At 48.0% G+C, this 19,875-nt stretch overlaps 1 protein-coding gene across 3 annotated transcripts in view; it reads right to left on the minus strand.

The window, feature by feature from the left end:
- Positions 1-19,875, minus strand: part of DYRK1A (dual specificity tyrosine phosphorylation regulated kinase 1A) — a 90,672-nt gene that overhangs the window by 57,364 nt on the left and 13,433 nt on the right. For all 3 annotated transcript variants that reach the window (XM_059493275.1, XM_059493272.1, XM_059493274.1), the window contains exon 2: positions 4,559-4,636. In XM_059493275.1, the coding sequence (XP_059349258.1) occupies positions 4,559-4,588 (30 nt within the window). In that variant the 5' untranslated portion in view covers positions 4,589-4,636. The remainder of the gene's footprint in view (positions 1-4,558; positions 4,637-19,875) is intronic.

Consider the following 19,875-nt stretch of genomic DNA (forward strand, 5'->3'; position numbering starts at 1 on the left):
ATAATAATAGGAATAATAGTAATAATAACAATAGTAATAGTAATAATAGCAATAATAGTAATAGTAATAATAGTAGTAGTAGTAGTAGTAGTAATAATAATAATAATAATAATAATAATAATAATAATAATGTCATCATCATCATCCCAGGAATATCCAAGCCCTTGAATTCCAAACTCCCCTCCTCACGAGCAGCTCTGTCTCAGACATTATTTATATTTATTTGGGTGGGATTTCTGGGCTGATCTGCCCAGCCAGGACCTGAACCTCCCCCACAAACCCCCTGGGAGGACCCAGCCAGGCAGAATCCAACTGGAACCAGTAACAAACCAGTCTGTGCCAGCAGGGAATCAGCACCTGGACCTGTTCTGCTCTTTCCAAACCTGATTTTCTGCCACCCGCTGGTGTTGGTCCCCTCAGTGGTCACCTGGCCACCCCAGGAACAGCCAGGGCAGGGATAAGTTGGTGCTGGCCCAGGAATTTTGGATTTTCCTGGTAAAACTTCCAGTTCAGGTAACCCAGGTGAGCTCCACACGCTTTGTTCTGAGTGCACAGCAACAGAGGGGTTTTCTGCTTTGGTCTGTGGGATTTTCTCACTACTGACATATAAAAACATCCTTTAAAACAGCTACAGGCTCAATGAAATCAGCAACTGAAATGTGAAATAGGAGGTGTGAGAGCCATGGCCCAGTTCTCCACTTCCATAAAACAAACACCTGGACACTTTCAGGCCCCAAACTCAGCCCAGGAATTCCCAGAAATCCTCCTCTGGATTTGTTTTATGTTAATAAGGAATTCAGCTGGGGCAGGACAGGGACCTGTGTGAGAACTGATTAACTGCCCTTGCAGTGTCCTTATTGAAAAGTATTGAATTGGCTTTTTCTCTTCTCCAAAAACGATCATTTTTAATAAAATTAAGAGCAATATGAACACCTCAAACTTGACACCACCACTATCACATTTCCTTGGTTCTCAACATCTCTGGTGCATCCAAGATAATTCCACGTTGATGAGAATAATTTGCTGTAGCCATGATGTTACTCTGTTTTCTTACAAAGGTTACAAAAAGAAGCTTTGAGCTCTTCAAAAGCCTAAAAATCAGACAAGTCAGTTTTTTTAGATCCATATTCCTCAGGCTCCAGTATAACTACAAAAGTTAAAACCAGAAAGCTGTCATAAAACTAAATTATTTTTATAAGAAATCTCCATAAAAAAGAGGAAAATAAAAAGAACAACCAACCACTGAGTTACACAGGAGCAGGACAAGGGGGAGCAGAACTCTGGACACACCAACTTTAACCAAGATGAATCCTTGCATGTAGGGACTCAGTAAAATCCCAAATTTGATGCCAGCACAGCATGAAAAGTGAATATGGGCAGGATGATCAATCACCAGCCTCACCACAACCAGCAGAGTTTGGTTCCTTGCTTTCCCCAAAGGTCCTGGAGGGACTTGCAAAGGACAAAGGAGTGAAAAATTCCCATTCTGAGAACAAGGTGTCACCTGTGTCACCACAACCTGACTGAAATACAAACTTGGCTTTGCCTGCAAAGAGCCGAACCCCAGCTTTGCTTATGGCCCTGCTTCAGGGGAAAGCAGAACAGAGCCCTAAAAACCCACAAGTAAACAGGAATCAGAGAATCATTAGGGCTGGAAAAGACCTCTGAGACCCTCAAAGTCCAACCTTTACCCAGCTCTGCCGGGTCCTTCTCCAGGCCATGAGCTCAGGTGCCACAGCCACAGATTTCTGAGCATTTCGCAGGCCTGAGCTCCCTTTCCATGGGCAAATTGCTGCTGCTGTCCCAGCTGAGCCTGCCCTGGCCCAGCCTGAGGCCGTTCCCTCTGCTCCTGTCCCTGTTCCCTGGAGCAGAGCCCGACCCCCCCGGCTGTGCCCTCCTGGCAGGGACTTGTGCAGAGCCACGAGGGCCCCTGAGCCTCCTTTGCTCCAGCCCCAGCCCCTTCCAGCTCCTCAGGGATTCTGCAGCCCCTTCCAGCTCCCTCAGGGATTCTGCAGCCCCTTCCAGCTCCCTCAGGGATTCTGCAGCCCCTTCCAGCTCCTCAGGGATTCTGCAGCCCCTTCCCAGCTCCCTCAGGGATTCTCCAGCCCCTTCCAGCTCCCTCAGGGATTCTGCAGCCCCTTCCAGCTCCGTTCCCTGCCCTGGACACGCTCCAGCCCCTCCAGGGCTCTCCTGCAGGAGCAGAACTGGGCCCAGCCCTGGAGGGACCCCAGCACAGAGGGACAATCCCTGCCCTGCTCCTGCTGCACACACAATTCCCCATCCAGCCCAGCTGCCAGGGGCCTCTTGCCCCCCTGGGCACCCCTGGGCTCGTGTCCAGCCCCTGTCACAGCACCCCAGGGCCTTTCCCAGCCCTTCTGCCCAGCCTGGAGCTCCCTGGGGCTGTTCTGACCCAAGGCAGGACTGACCCTCACTCTGCTCCCCATCCCTGGATGCTGTCCTGACCCTCCCACCCTCCAGGTCCTCACTCACTCCTGCCCAAACTGGTGCTGCCCACAAACTGAGGGTGCTCTCAATCCCCTGCTCTGGATCATGAATAAAATTACTGAAAATTTTTCACTTCTCCAAACAGCACCTTAAAGTGCCTTTTTGCTGGGTGTCCCACATATTATCCAGGGCAAAAAGACAAGTCCAATGTGCTGCAAGTTTGTTTTCCTGGTGATTCAAACTGGAAAACAGCATTTAATATCCTCATTTCTTCAAATTTTCACTTTCTTTTTTTTTAGAAAGGAGAGGACCTTAAAACATTTCTGTGTTTTCAGCCTAGGTGGTGATCTAAAATTAAAGTGTTCCATGGCAGAAGTGAAACAATCTTCTTCTTTAGGGGATTGTTTCCCCAGTTCTGCTGTGGTTAACTGTTGGGCTTTGGAGCAGCTTCCAGGACAATGAAGTGAAGCTCATTAAAACACAGAATTTACTGACCCTGGAGAAGCTTCCCCCTTTAACCAAAGGTAGTTTAGACATTACCAGGCACCTCTGATCCATCACCCTCGAGAAACCTTTAAAAACACAAGAGAGCCATCCCCAAGAACCACAAGAACTTTCAATTTCAGGCCTGAGCTCTCCCCAGGCACTCTGAACTTGAGACCAAGATCAGCAGTCACCAAATGACTCCTCCTGTCCCAGAATTGTATCAGGGGGACAAGGTCTCATTTGAAGGCCTGCAATTCTTGTTCATTCTCAGAACCTCAGCACGCCAAGCCTGGCTCTGCTAATAAACAGAAAATGCAAATCAATCTGAATTCTTTAACTTTCAACACATCACAGGCATAAATGCCTTTATCCTGGTTTTTCATCTGTATTTATCAAGGGACTTGTAAATCAAGAATTTGGGCTGCAGGAGACAGAATTACCACTTAAATTTCAAAATCTTGTATCCATTTCAATTCCACAAGCTCATAATTCTAAGAAGCTCAACACCATCAGAAATTCTGACCAAAACTGAAAGTGCTTAAGTTGGGAGTTTTAAATCAGAATAAAGCATTGCAATGTGAAACTGAATTCTCTCAAACACTGTCATGCATAAGGTACAATTTCATAACATTATCTCTCCTTTCACTTGTGGGATGAGTATTTTTAAAGCTTTCAAAACATTTTCTCAATATTTAGGTTCTATTTTAATCTGTCACTGCCTACTACACAGAGCTCCCCAAATCTGATGGGACATCAATTTTCTACACTTTTAATGCTGCTCCTTTAGATTAAGATATTGAAAATGAAACATAAAAACGAAATATCTCTTTGGAGAAGTTTTCCCTTCTCCTCTCCTTCACCCAACCTAATTTTAGAATTCTTTAGACCTGCTTTGACTTGAGCTTTCAGCACACAACTCACAACCACGGGAGTGGAATGAGAGATGTTTGGTTTTCAGGGAATGAAATCTCCACTTCCAGCATCTTGGTCCAAATCCAAAGGCTCCATGTAAACAGAGCCTCCAAAGCTGTTTATGCAGCAACAGCTGATGCAACTGAAAACTGTCAATCAGGAGATGAGCTCCATGCTCACAGAAATCTGCTGGATTTGTTATTTCCCCAGCCCTAAGGATTCCTGGGGTTTAAACTGAACACGAATCCAAAGATCTGGTTGAAATTAGGGTATTTGGGTATAAGAAATTAGAGCAACCCTCTTGGACAAATTTAATTTTATTCTATTTCTACTGCTTGTGATTTTCCCTGACCGTATTTCCAGCAAAAGTAAAAATCAGCCATTGAAGCTGCAAATACACCTGGCACTTCCAGGATTTCTGATTAGCCAAAAAAAGGGAGAATTCCCTAAAAATATCAATCAGCACCTTCAGAAGCATTCCCAGAAAAACTTTGAAAACAATATTTCCAGTCAGGAAAACCATTTTCTTCCTGAGAGAAGAAGAGTTTTCCAAGCTGCAGAAGAGTTTTGAAAGGCAAAGAAACATTCCAAAATTCTTCAATATTTTGCTAAGTTGGAACAACATCATTTGGGGGGACAGAGAATGGAAGAGCAACAAGAAGCACATCAAGAACATCCAACATCTGTCATTGTAAAAATCCTAAACATCACTCACCTGTATGCATCGTCTTCTTTCAAGTCTCATATCATCCTGCGGGGTTGAGGGGACAGGGGAGTCCAGCAGCAAACAACACTGAAAAAGGGAGAAAAAACAAAAATTAACTTCTGAATCTGCAGCCACAGCTGCTCAACCCCCAGCTAAACCAAGGAATCCAAACTAAAATCAAGTTTATAACACACCCATTCTTCTGTAATACACGATTTTTTACAGCCTAGTTAGGAAATGCATCACTTCTAAACATGAATTGCTTGCCGGGTGTCTGAAGGAACTGAAATGTTAAATTTATAACTGACCCATCCAGCCAGAGAAGTCGGGATTTGGTTTTTTCCAGCAGGAAAAGCAAAGACAGGCATGACAAAGATTTATTTTCTACTCATATCTGGTTCTAGAAAAACTTTCCAAGTGTCAAAATGGCAACTATTAACTTAAATTTCAACTGGCCATTAAATATATCTCAAAATTATCATCATCCCAAAAATTGTCAGTCACCCATCTTTGCCAAGCCCTTAAATATTTGAATTTTCACAGAAATTCAGTACAAAATTTCTAAAACACAACTCAACTTGTGGGATTGTCCCAAATCTACAAGATACAGAACTATAAATGCATATCAATCCCTAAATGTTAACATTCACTCTCCTCATGGCATGATGAAATTAAATTAGGTTCAGCTAGCTGCAAGTAATTAAAATATGCTCAGAAAAATAAAATTGTATTTTCCATAGACAGAGAGATATAGACAGGAGTTTCTGTCTACATATTATATATTACATATTATATATTACATATTATATATTACATATTACATATTATATATTATATATTATATATTATATATTATATATTATATATTATATATTTTATATTATATATTATATATTATATATTATATATTATATATTATTATATATTATATATTACACATTATATATTATATCTCATATATTATGTCTCGTATATTATATATGGTATATTATATATGGTATATTATACATTATATATTGTATGTGATATATTCTATATTATATACAATATATAATATAGTATATTATAATATATTATATATTTTATATATTATGTTATGTGTTACATATTATATATTACATATTACATATTATATATTACATATTCTATGTTATATAATGTTATTTATTATATATCATGTATTATATATCATATATTACATTATATGATATATATTCTATATTATAATAATTATTATATATTTCTGTCTTTTTTTAATACAACTCCAACAGAAATTAGGAAGAACAGTAGGATTATAACAAAAAAATTTAAATTAAACCCTCAAACACAACACCCAGCAACTAAGCCTGGTTAAAGTATTTCCCAAGCATTTATTTTTCCCTTCTTCTCCAGCAATCATTGGTGCTGTACAACCTATGGAAACACCAAACCCACTCAGAACTCCTGAGACTTTCAGAGAACTCTGCAAACGACTGACCAGCTGCAACTGGAGTTGTTGTTACTGAAACAGCTCCTGGCATGGAACTGCAGGGACAGTGAGCAGCCTGAAACGCTCGGAGCCCCAGCACCGTGCGCTCCATGGCCCCGGGAGTGAGAGAGAGAGAGCCCATCCGGGGCTGCTGCCCTGTGCCAGTCCAGCCTGTCCCTCCTGTCCCTGTGCCACTCCAGCCTGTCCCATGCCACTCCAGCCTGCCCTGTGCCAGTCCAGCCTGTCCCTGTGCCACTCCAGCCTGTCCTGTGCCACTCCAGCCTGTCCCTCCTGTCCCCGTGCCACACGCTGGCCTGTCCTGTGCCACTCTAGCCTGTCCCTCCTGTCCCGTGCCACTCCAGCCTGTCCTGTGCCACTCCAGCCTGTCCCTGTGCCACTCCAGCCTGTCCTGTGCCACTCCAGCCTGTCCCCGTGCCACACGCTGGCCTGTCCCTGTGCCACTCTAGCCTGTCCCTCCTGTCCCGTGCCACTCCAGCCTGTCCCTGTGCCACTCCAGCCTGTCCCTCCTGTCCCGTGCCACTCCAGCCTGTCCTGTGCCACTCCAGCCTGTCCCTCCTGTCCCTGTGCCACACGCTGGCCTGTCCTGTGCCACTCCAGCCTGTCCCTGTGCCACTCCAGCCTGTCCTGTGCCACTCCAGCCTGTCCCTCCTGTCCCTGTGCCACTCCAGCCTGTCCCTGTGCCACTCCAGCCTGTCCTGTGCCACTCCAGGCCTGTCCCTGTGCCACTCCAGCCTGTCCCTCCTGTCCCTGTGCCACTCCAGCCTGTCCTGTGCCACTCCAGGCCTGTCCCTGTGCCACTCCAGCCTGTCCCTCCTGTCCCTGTGCCACTCCAGCCTGTCCCTGTGCAGCTCCAGTGTCACCCACAGCACAGGGAAGGGCAGCAGGACAAGGAGCTGCTTGTTGGGGCTGTGCAGGGGCAGCCGGTGCAGTGCTGGGTTGGTGTTTTATGAGTGGGTGAATTTTTGCTGCTGTGCCCCCCCCCAAAAAAGGGGAAACCCTAAAAGTGTCCATCCCATGGACCCATGGCCTTTTTATGGCTGCAGTGCCCTGGGATGGCACTGCCACATCCACAGCTGCCAGGGGCACTGCTGAGGCCACAGCAGGTTCTACACACTGGGCACTCTGGTGCCTGAATCCCTTTGGTGTGAGGGAAAGGTGCTGAGCCCACTGAGCCAGCTCAGAGCCCCGGGACTCAACAGCAGCAAGAAGCAAGAGCAAACTCTTCTTTAAACGAACTAACAATGGAATCTCAGAGTGGTTTGGGTGGGATGGGACCTTCAAGATCACCCAGTGCCACCCCTGCCGTGGCAGGGACACCTGCCACTGTCCCAGGCTGCTCCAGCCCCAGTGTCCAGCCTGGCCTTGGGCACTGCCAGGGATCCAGGGATGGAATTCCATCCCAGCCCTGCCCACCCTGCCAGGGAAGGATTTTTCCCCACCATCCCGCCTAAAGCTGGAATTTTTCAGTGTGGAGCCATTCCCTGTGTGCTGTCCCTGCATCCCCTGGCAATTGTCTCTCTCCAGCTTTCCTGGGGCTCCTCCAGGCCCTGCAAGGCCACCCTGAGCTCAGCCCAAAGCTTCTCCTGTGCAGGTGAGCAATGCCAGCTGTGCCAGCCTTTCCTGCCAGCAGAGCTGCTCCATCCTCTGCCCATCCTGGAGCCTCCTCTGGGCTCTGCAGCAGCTCCAGCTCCTCCCTGTCCTGCATCACCAGGTCTGTCCACCCCACACAGGTGCCCAGAGGCTGCAGAGCCTCAGTCCCAGCTCTGCAATCTCTCCCTGGCCAAAATCCTTTTTTCCCTTTACCTGCAGCATCCCTGGGTTTACAGCAGGATTACAGGAAGCCTTTGCCAGCAGCAGCAGCAGCTCAAGGACTGAAGGATTCTCTTGTCTTTACCCTCCTTCAGCTCCAGCACTGCCTGACCCCTCCCAGTGCCACCAGTGCCAGACCAGTTTCCATGCTGACCCAGCTTAGCCCAAACCATCACCAGAGTTTGAGGAATTTTCAGCCAAAACACCCTGGAATATTCAAGCTCTGCTTCCTGCCCGTCCCAGAGTGGCAATGCTCGGCTCCCACAGCAGCAGCAGGGGAAGCACCGAGCCCCGAGTTATTTCAGAGTTTAGAAGACGCTTTAAGAGGTACCAGCACTGAGGAAGAGCCGCTGATGTGAGAAAGTCATTAACAGGCAATTAACAGGAATCAACGCATGGTGCATCTCAGAGCTGACCAGAACTCAGATCCAGCCCAGCCTCAGCCTCCTTGCAGCTCCTCATCAGCCCATCCTGGAGAACTGGACAATTCCAGGGTGGAAAAATCCCTGTTTTCCAAGGAGGGGTTTGAAATCTCAGCAGAGCCCAAAGCCACCGAGTCCCTGTGACAGTAACAGGGTCACACCACATTAAAAAGTAACGATTTGGGGTTTTTTTAAATAAGTACAACCAAACTGCACCCCATGGCCGCAGGGGCAGCACCTTAACTCAGGGTCCCCAGCTGTGCCTGCACCGCCAAGCTCTGAAAGCAAAAGGCCTTTCAGACAGCCTGCACAAAGGCTTCCTGGGTTAGATAATAAATTGATGATAAGAGGAGGCAAGAGCAAATCCTACTCATCACACAGTCTGTAAGATCATTACCAGAAGAATCCCCTCAGTAATAACATTTACTGGGCTTCAGGAACCCAGTTTGATCTCCTTACCAGCAGAGAACAGAAGTGAATTGGAAATAAAGGAGGAGAGGAAGGAACAGATGACAGGAAAAGTGTTAAAAAGCAAATTATTGAAAGTGCTAGAGCAAAGAGAAGAATAAAAGCTGAAGTCTTTTACTAAAACAAAGAGAGCAATTCTTAGAAATCATCTGTGCTAAACTTTACCTGGTGCTTCTGTTTTTTGTTGTACTCCTGGATCTAATCAGGGATGGGATCCCTGCAGAGCCCCAGGGATGGGATCCCTGCACACCCAGGATGGGATCCTGCACACCCAGGATGGGATCCTGCACACCCAGGATGGGATCCTGCACACCCAGGATGGGATCCCTGCACACCCAGGATGGGATCCTGCACACCCAGGATGGGATCCCTGCACACCCAGGGATGGGATCCCTGCACACCCAGGGATGGGATCCTGCACACCCAGGATGGGATCCCTGCTCACCCAGGATGGGATCCTGCACACCCAGGATGGGATCCCTGCTCACCCAGGATGGGATCCTGCACACCCAGGATGGGATCCCTGCACACCCAGGGATGGGATCCTGCACACCCAGGATGGGATCCCTGCTCACCCAGGATGGGATCCTGCACACCCAGGATGGGATCCCTGCTCACCCAGGATGGGATCCTGCACACCCAGGATGGGATCCCTGCACACCCAGGATGGGATCCCTGCACACCCAGGATGGGATCCCTGCAGAGCCCCAGGGATGGGATCCCTGCACACCCAGGATGGGATCCCTGCACACCCAGGATGGGATCCTGCACACCCAGGATGGGATCCCTGCTCACCCAGGATGGGATCCCTGCACACCCAGGATGGGTTCCCTGCACACCCAGGATGGGATCCCTGCACACCCAGGATGGGATCCTGCACACCCAGGATGGGATCCCCCTGCACACCCAGGATGGGATCCCTGCACACCCAGGATGGGATCCTGCACACCCAGGATGGGATCCCTGCACACCCAGGATGGGATCCTGCACACCCAGGATGGGATCCCCCTGCACACCCAGGATGGGATCCCTGCACACCCAGGATGGGATCCCTGCAGAGCCCCAGGGATGGGATCCCTGCACACCCAGGATGGGATCCCTGCACACCCAGGATGGGATCCCTGCACACCCAGGATGGGATCCTGCACACCCAGGATGGGATCCCTGCTCACCCAGGATGGGATCCCTGCACACCCAGGATGGGATCCCTGCACACCCAGGATGGGATCCCTGCACACCCAGGATGGGATCCCTGCTCACCCAGGATGGGATCCTGCACACCCAGGATGGGATCCCCCTGCACACCCAGGATGGGATCCCTGCACACCCAGGATGGGATCCCTGCACACCCAGGATGGGATCCCTGCTCACCCAGGATGGGATCCCTGCACACCCAGGGATGGGATCCCTGCACACCCAGGATGGGATCCTGCACACCCAGGATGGGATCCCTGCAGAGCCCCAGGGATGGGATCCCTGCACACCCAGGATGGGATCCCTGCACACCCAGGATGGGATCCCTGCACACCCAGGATGGGATCCCTGCACACCCAGGATGGGATCCCCCTGCACACCCAGGATGGGATCCCTGCACACCCAGGATGGGATCCCTGCACACCCAGGGATGGGATCCCTGCACACCCAGGATGGGATCCCTGCAGAGCCCCAGGGATGGGATCCCTGCAGAGCCCCAGGGATGGGATCCCTGCACACCCAGGATGGGATCCCTGCTCACCCAGGATGGGATCCCTGCACACCCAGGATGGGATCCCTGCACACCCAGGATGGGATCCCTGCACACCCAGGATGGGATCCTGCACACCCAGGATGGGATCCCCCTGCACACCCAGGATGGGATCCCCCTGCACACCCAGGATGGGATCCCTGCACACCCAGGATGGAATCCCTGCTCACCCAGGATGGGTTCCCCCCAGAGCCCTCCCTGCCCTGAGCAATCCCAGTGTGGAGCCACACCAGGCTCAGACACACCGAGGGTGCAGAGCAGCTCCACCCCAGATAAATCCACAGCACTGTGGGCATGGGGACATTGAACAACAAAACCTCCTCACGTTTCTGACTCCTCCTCACACCCCAGACCTGCTTTCCCTGCTGGCCTCTCAGAGAATTCAAGTTTTATTCCCTGTATTCCTTAGGAGCATCCACCCCTTCCTGCAAAGCTCAATACCCAGCACACATCGATAGGTTCAGTGCAGATCAAAGGTGGGTTCAGAGCAATCAGATTTCTAAACCCCTAAAAGTTAAAGTGCAAAAACCATTATTAACATGAAAATTTAATTAAAAGAGAAGTCTGCTGGGGAGGGGTTTACTTTTTACATCTTCCTAATTAAAACCCTTCATAGAGGGACTTATTTTCCTTATTCAGGATCACTGTATTGTAAGATTCAATTTGGAATATTTTTGCAAAACCAAATTGGAGTTTTTCCTTTGTGAAAAGATTATTTTGTAATTTTTCAAGTCATACTGGTGGAATCCAGAGAAACCCTTGCATTTCTCATGACTACACACACTGCTGGCAGAGCTGAACATAATTCAGGTCACTGACCTTCGGTGAACACAGGCAGGCCTGTTGCTAGCAACATAAAATATAAATACTTACTTAGAAACCAATTTTTTTTTATTTGTTTACTAGGAAAATGATCCTGAGGTAGCCACCATGAAATTGGGGTTATTAACACACCGGAATATAATGGATTTAGACATCTGAACTATGCAGAGGCAATCAGTGATGAGGTTTGGTGTAAGACAAACTGAGCAAAAGGTTCCTCAAAGACACAGATGTGGTGTTTTATTTCAAATGTGAAGTACAGTCAGTGGAACTGGAATCAGATCAATAAATGTGCCAGGGTGCTCAGACAGCCTCCCAGAGGGACAGAGCTGAGGAGCTCCAGGATCATTGTTCTGCCAGCACCCAGCACATCAGTGTGCTTTGTTCCCAGGGAAATCCCGGCTGTTTCATGTCCAAGCTGAACACACCCAGACTCACTGCTGCTCCTGTGGCCAACACAGGTGATGATCCAGCTAAGGAATAATTCATGACCATGAAAAGGGGAAAAAAAATGGCCAAGCTGCACTGAGTTCTGCTTTGTGCAACAACTAAGGATCACCTGCAAAATCACAGCAGGAAATTAAAAGTAAATTATGATTCCAGCATGAAAGTCCAATATATCCTTTCCTTTCTGGGCACTTGCAGGTTCCTATGTACTAAAATACAGATAAATGAATTTGTGACCAGCACCACATCTGTCCTGCTCCCAAAGAAGTCACAGGTCCCCTTCTCCAGCTCTAAGTCCTGTGGCATCCTGGAACACTTTTCAGCTGAATGTTTTCACTGGAACAGCAAATACTTTAGGACTACAGAATCCTGGGATGGTTTGGGATGGAAGGGACCTTACAGATCATCCCTGGGCAGGGACAGCTTCCACTGTCCCAGGTGCTCCAAGCCCCATCCAGCCTGGCCTGGGGCACTGCCAGGGATCCAGGGGCAGCCACAGCTGCTCTGGGCAAAGGTTTTAAAACTCACGATCTTTAGGTTTTTAAACTCATAATTCAGTAAAATTAAAGTCTCTCTCTTCAGGTGACAGTGTGTATCCTACAGAACCATGAGCAGAGTCACCTCTGATAGCAGCTCACCCTCACACAGGGGCTGAACGTTCCTCCTTCTTAAACATGGAAAAAGAACATTAAAAATTTGGGAATTGAGCGTTTTCCTCCATCACTGGGGAGAAGCCAACAACAAGGAAACTGATTTGACAGCAGACTGCCCGGCACAGCCCTGACCCCCCTGAGCTGCACCCGGAGTTTCCACACCAGGACCTGTGAGAAGCTCCTGAACCAAGCCCAGTCCAACCCCAACACGCCCAGCCCCGATTTTCTGTGCGCTGCAAACGATTCCCAGCGTTCCGAAAGCCCCGAATTTCTATGCGCTGCAAATGATTCCCAGCGTTCCGAAAGCCCCGATTTTCTGTGAGCTGCAAACGATTCCCAGCGTTCCAAGAGCCCCGATTTTCTGTGTGCTGCAAACGATTCCCAGCGTTCCGAAAGCCCCGAATTTCTGTGTGCTGCAAATGATTCCCAGCGTTCCGAAAGCCCCGATTTTCTGTGTGCTGCAAACGATTCCCAGCGTTCCGAAAGTCCCGATTTTCTGTGCGCTGCAAACGATTCCCAGCGTTCCGAAAGCCCCGAATTTCTGTGTGCTGCAAACGATTCCCAGCGTTCCGAAAGCCCCGATTTTCTGTGAGCTGCAAACGATTCCCAGCGTTCCAAGAGCCCCGATTTTCTGTGTGCTGCAAACGATTCCCAGCGTTCCGAAAGGCCCGAATTTCTGTGTGCTGCGTTCCGAAAGGCCCGGTTCCTCGGAAAGGCAGGCGCTGTGAATGGCTGGTTTCACTCTCGGGCTGAATCTCAGCACGGGATGCCAGCAGCCATCGCTGAGGTGTGACAGCTCCGGGGGAAGCAGCTTTGCTGAAATCACCCAGTTCTCGCCCAGTTCCAGCGCTGGCACACGGAGCAGGGATTTCTCTCCAGCAGCAGCAGCACAAGCGGAGCTCAGCCCTTGCCCGGCTGCAGCGGGACAGCAAAGAGCACTGGGGGATGGATTGGGGAGCAGCAGAAAGCCACAGCTCTAACCCAGCTCGGTGCTCTGACATGCACAGGTGCTGCAGCGGTGCTGTCCCAAACGAATGCATTTGTGACCAGCACCACATCTGTGCTGCTCCCAAAGCAGTCACAGGTCCCCTTCTCCAGCTCTAAGTCCCGTGGGATCCTGGAACACTTTTCAGCTCAATGTTTTCACTGGAACAGCAAATATTTCAAACTACAGAATCACGGGATGGTTTGGGATGGAAGGGACCTTACAGATCATCCCTCCAGGATTAACCCAGGCACACCCAGAGTCTCTGCAATTTACACCTGATTTATAACACACCCATTCTTCTGTAATACACGATTTTTTACAGCCTAGTTAGGAAATGCATCACTTCTAAACATGAATTGCTTGCCGGGTGTCTGAAGGAACTGAAATGTTAAATTTATAACTGACCCATCCAGCCAGAGAAGTCGGGATTTGGTTTTTTAAATATTCATTAATTCATGTGAACCCCAGAATAAAGCCTGTGGTTTTAGGAAGAATTAAACTGACACAGTGAGGGGGGAGAGGAGGGCAAGAAAAACCCCACAACAAAGGTTGAAATACTTGAGATTTTTTAGATAATTTGCATCTGATGCTTTACTTACTCACTGACTAAAAAAAAAATTAATTTTAGAAGCACAAACTTCAAATATTTCCAGTCCCCTGACCTTATAAGGAACCTCCAATTAGAGGGGGGAGTGGCTCCTTTTTCCACCCACTTAACAGAGCCAGACAAAAGTCAAACCACTGGATTTGCATTCCCCTCCCTCCCTGCACCAAACAAAAGGAAAAGATGCTACAGCTGGAATTGCCCATCCCCTGCAACATCAGGAATAAAAAGTCCCCAAATGAACCACACATGAGGGCTGTAAACTAATTTAATTCATTTATCCAGAGGAATATGACATTTTTTGCAGAGCTGAGATTTTTTTCTGCAGGTATTTTTTTTCCTACACGTGTCCTCAACAAGGCCAACAATTCCACGTACAAAAACTCTTTCTGTTCCTTGTGGTTGGGAAAAGAACTTGAGCAATGCAAAGCCAAACCTGCCCTGCTGCAGAACTGCATTCAGTACTTCAGAATTTCAGAGCCAGGAGTGTCAGGGGAGCAGAACCTTCCTCCTCCTCCTCCTCCTCCCTGAATTTCTGAGCCACAGAGCAAGGAGAATGACAGCAACACCTAAAGCTGCCTCCAATTTCCACAGAACCACTCCATTTACAGATTTTTACTGCAACCTTGGTGTTACCACAGCTGATTGTTGTCCCAGTTCAGCGGTCACTGCTGCTCCTCTCGTTTTTGGTTGTGTTTTTATTCCCAAACTGGGCTCTGTGTCTCAGACACCTGCCAAGGGAGGGGACTCAGGTGCAGCCACCTGAACTTCTCCATCCAGGGCTGGAGCTGGAAAAATCAAACCCAATCCAACTCAGACCACAACAAACAATATAAAGTACAGAAACAAAAATATAAAGTATTTCTATACTTTATATATTGATGAAGATTTTGTGCAGCTGCTGTCCCATGTTTAAATGAAATAAAACTTCTCCAGCTCCCTTTTGGCACCAGACAGTTCTGGTGTTGCTCTCAAACATTTAAAGTCACTTATTTCAAGTATAACAATGGAGATGTTTGTTGCTCTGCTACAGCAGTACCTTTAATCTTGAAAGTTTCCAAAATATTTTCATACCTGGAGATAGGCACAGATTTAGTCTCCCAAATTAAAAAAAAAAAAAAACACCAAAACCAAATAAAAACCACAATTAAATAACCAAACACAAAAAACCAATCACACCAAGGTGGAAGTGCTGGCTGGCTCTGTACAGAATGGTGCTAATTTGTAAGATTTTGGGTTAGTGGCCCTTTTTTAAGCCATGTAGAGGTTTGGGAGCATTTTTAAAGATTTTTGGACCTTTTCAAACACACCAGGACCTGCTGTTTGAATGCTGCCCCTGAGGCAGCTCCCACTGACACTGCAATGCCAAAAATTGCCTCTCATTATTCAGACATGGCTGGGTCCTCTCAAACTGCTCTTCCTGGCAAACACCACAGCAGCCCCAGCTTTCTCCAGACGTATCAGGATAGCAGCACCAGGTTTAAAATCCTTGCTCATCCCACTTTCCAACAGCAGCCCCTGTGAAGCTCAGCTCAGAACACTGACAGTGCCAGATTCAGCTCCACAAAAACCAGCTGCATCCAACTCCATGGGAATAAATGGAATTATTTCAGTAAAATCATTATTTTAGGCTGAAGTGTCCCAAAAGCCAGAGGTGGTGCTGCTGTGGCTGCTGTGCTGGCAGAGCCCTCCCTGTGCCAGCCCTGGCAGTGCCCGCTGTGAGTCAGTGCTGAGAGCCCCGGCTGCGTTTGGTCACTGCCCTGCTGCCTCTGCACAGCCCCCCAGGAGCTCAGGGACAATTCCTGCCTGGGAAGGGACCCCAAAGATCACCCAGGGCCACCCTGCCATGGGGACACCTCCCACTGTCCCAGGCTGCTCCAACCCAGGGCCCAACCTGGCCTTGGGCACTGCCAGGGATGCAGGGCTGGAATTCCATCCCAGCCCTGCCCACCCTCACAGGGAGGAAATTGTCCCTAATATCTGACCTAAAGCTGTAATTTTTCAGTGTGGAGCCATTCCCTGGGTGCTGTCCCTGCATCCCCTGGCAATTGTCTCTCTCCAGCTTTCCTGGGGCTCCTCCAGGCCCTGCAAGGCCACCCTGAGCTCAGCCCAAAGCTTCTCCTGTGCAGGTGAGCAATGCCAGCTGTGCCAGCCTTTCCTGCCAGCACAGGAATATCCTGAAACTCACCCAGTGCCACCCCTGCCATGGCAAGGACACCTCCCTCTGTCCCCAGTGTCCAGCCTGGCCTTGGGCACTGCCAGGGATCCAGGGATGGAATTCCACCCCAGCCCTGCCAGGGAACAGTTCCTCATTGCCACTCTCCCATCCAATCCTGCTCTGCGGCCACTCCCTGGCTCCTGTCCCTCCATCCCTGTCCCCAGTCCCCCTCCAGCTCTCCTGGAGCCCCTTCAGGCCCTGGAGGGGCTCTGAGGTGTCCCTGGACCCCCCTTTTCTCCAGCCCCAGCCCCCCCAGGCTGTCCCCAGGCTGTCCCCAGGCTGTCCCCTGTCCCTCCCTGGGCTCTGTCCAGCACCCCCACACCCCAGTGTGGGTCCCCATTCCAGGAGCAGAGGGGCAGATTCACTCTGCATGAACGCCATCAATAAATCACGCTGCCACATTTTCCTCACATTGTTCACTCCCAGCCCTTCCATTTCTCAGAACACACACCCTCAGCAGCTCCAAACGTTTTTCCCTAAATGTGAATCATGCCTGGGTTGGTATTTGTTAACTTGCCATGGTTCAGGATGGGTTTGTGTCCCATCTGCAGCACATTTGCCATGGCCTTATTCCCTGGTTCAGGAAGCACTGACCTAGAAATCTCTCACTGGAGGAGGAGGAGATAAACTGAGAACTTCAGGAAATTCTCCCATCATCCAGGGATGGAGTCAAACACCTTTTTCACCCTCACAATTCCAAGGTTTTGTTGCATTATCTTTTCAGCTCCATCCATCCCCGCTGTTAAGCATAATATTCAAGCAAATCTTGGTATATCCCAAGGTATACTGAGATCCAGGCAGGGGGAGGTGATAAACTGCAAATTCCTCCTTTTTAAGTGGTATTCTAATCCATGGGAATAATTCAGGCATCCTGTCCAAGTGATAAAAACACGTGGATGCAAGGGAGAAAAGCCAGGGCAGACACTGGGTGCAGATCAAGCAGCAAAAGCTTCACTGGGTGCATTTATTATCACACTGAACAGAGAATTATCAAACATTCACCCCCAAAAATTTAGTGATGGTAGCTCACTGGAGACTCCAGAATATTTGTTCTGTTACATGACACCATTGTGTTTAATGTTAAAAAAAAATAAGATGAGAATGTGCTAATTATAATGTGATATTCCTTACAAATTCCACCAGTAATTCCTTACAATTTCCTACCCAAATTCCTTACAATTTCCTACCCAAATTCCTTACAATTTCCACCAGGAATTCCTTACAATTTCCTACCCAAATACCTTACAATTTCCACCAGGAATTCCTTACAATTTCCTATCCAAATTCCTTACAATTTCCACCAGGAATTCCTTACAATTTCCTACCCAAATTCCTTACAATTTCCTACCCAAATTCCTTACAATTTCCTATCCAAATACCTTACAATTTCCACCAGGAATTCCTTACAATTTCCTATCCAAATTCCTTACAATTTCCACCAGGAATTCCTTACAATTTCCACCAGGAATTCCTTACAATTTCCTACCCAAATTCCTTACAATTTCCTATCCAAATTCCTTACAATTTCCTACCCAAATTCCTTACAATTTCCACCAGGAATTCCTCATCCACCCAAAAAGAATCCATCATTTATAAAGCCTTCAGTGACCACAAAGCCATGACTCTCTTCCAAGTGAACTGACTGCCCATCACCCCCAGAAGTTGACAATCTGCTGCTTATTAAAACTGAAAACAATGATTTTCTGAGCTTCAGGAATCCAGCGAGAGCCTGGAGGGGCCTCAATCCCCAGTGGACAGGTCCTGGGGTGCAGCTCAAGCTCAGCCTGTAAATTTGGGCTAATTTTGGCTTGAATCCCTTTCTGAGAGCAGGCACTATGGAGAAGCTTGGAATTCACTTTGGATTCACTTTTATTCCCTGATGGCAGCTGTAAGATAAAAGTTTCAGAGATTTTTATCCCTCAGTGACACAAAGGGCCAGGAAAAGTCTCTCTTGCTGAGCTCTCTCACATCCATTTGGTCCAACTCAACTTTTAGGAGGAAAAACAGAAAAAGTTGAACTTTTGGGACAAGTTTATGGGAACTTCCCCAATTCCAGCACCCCAATGTGGAGTTACACTGGTCAGTGTGATGCTCTCCAGGATGCTCCTCTCCTCATTTGTTCAAGAAGCAGCCACTGCACTAAATCTCTGATAAACTTATCCAGTTAAGTATCTAGGTCACAGTGAGACTGTACAGTTTTTATTAAATAAATAATCTCTGCCAGCATCAGAAGGTGGTAAAGGCCTCACCAGAGAAGTTTGGTTTCCTGTAGCATTTTTTTCCTTGATAACAATTCCTAAAATGGTTTTAATAAAGCAGGTTGCAGGAAGGAAATGAGGACAAATAAAAAAAAAGGCTTTTAAATGCTGACCTTACAACCCTCCAGAGAGCATTCAGGATTGCCAAGTCCAAGGTACCCAGGAAATAAAAAAGCAAGAAAAGCTTTAGTGTCCCACTGAAGTTCTCACTCCCCAGAATAGCTTGGGATGGATGGAAAGACTCCAAACCACTTTTCCAGCAGATCTTTAGTTTGGTACCAGTGACACTGAGCTGGTGCATTCCATGGGACATGGGCTGGGCTTTTAAAGCTGCTGGGAAAAGGGAACTTTGGTGCTGCTGCTGCTCCCATGTTTGCAACAGCTCAGAAAGAGGCTCCTGACACATTCCAGGGGCTGCCCAGGGGGTTGGAGTCCCCATCCCTGCAGGTGTCCCCCGGGGGTGGCACTGAGTGCTCTGCGCTGGGGACAGGGTGCCCACGGGGCACAGCTGGCACTCCCTGGGCTGGCAGGGCTTTGGTTCTGGGGTTCTCTGATCCAGCAGCCAAGGCCTGGAATTTGCCCTTTTTATTTTGCTCAGACATTTTTGTCTGAAATATTTCAACCCAAAGCAACTGAGGGAAAAGAGAAATTTGGATCAGGAGAAATGCCATGGAATGGCAAAAAAGGGGATGGAGGAGGGAAGACAAGCACCAAACACCAGAGCACAATTCTGTGCCTGAGGAAGCTCAGCTGCTCCTGGAACTGAGCAGTGCCATGAAAAACCCACCCAGAAACCAACGGGATGGACAGAGCTCACTGCAAAACCATTCCAAGGGATTAAGAAAATTAAGGAAGAAAATCATCAGTGAAGCTGTGACTCACCAGATCCAGCAGTTATGGGCAGTGATTTTATTTACTAACTGAGAGGGAACCACTGAACATCTCTGAAGACAACCACTGTAATTCAAACTCTCATTTATGTTTATTATCATACAGGAATTCCAAAGATTGGAATGGCATGGAGAAAGCAGGTCCCAAAAACTCAGAAAGCCAAGGGGATGAAGAAGAATTTCACTGCTTTTTTCCTGCCATAAAGAGTAAATGTATTGCTCCATTTTCCAGTTTTATTTGAAGTCACTTTGGATTGTTAAAATATGGATGGACATTCAGATGGATGGACTCAGATATTAAAGAATGAGCACTTCTACTTTCCCGACTAACAGGTAAATCATGATCAATAACATTTAAATATTGTGTATCTGAATGCACGGATGTGAAAGTGGTCACCTGTTTAAGAGCACAAGCAAGCATGGAATTTCCAAAAGAGTTTGGGTTGGTTTTTAACATAACGGGCCCAGCTGGGGCTTGTGTGGAACAGAAACATTCTTTGTAGGGCAGGAAGAA

The sequence above is a fragment of the Ammospiza nelsoni genome, chromosome 2 (genome assembly GCF_027579445.1).
Source record: "Ammospiza nelsoni isolate bAmmNel1 chromosome 2, bAmmNel1.pri, whole genome shotgun sequence".
Taxonomy (NCBI): domain Eukaryota; kingdom Metazoa; phylum Chordata; class Aves; order Passeriformes; family Passerellidae; genus Ammospiza; species Ammospiza nelsoni.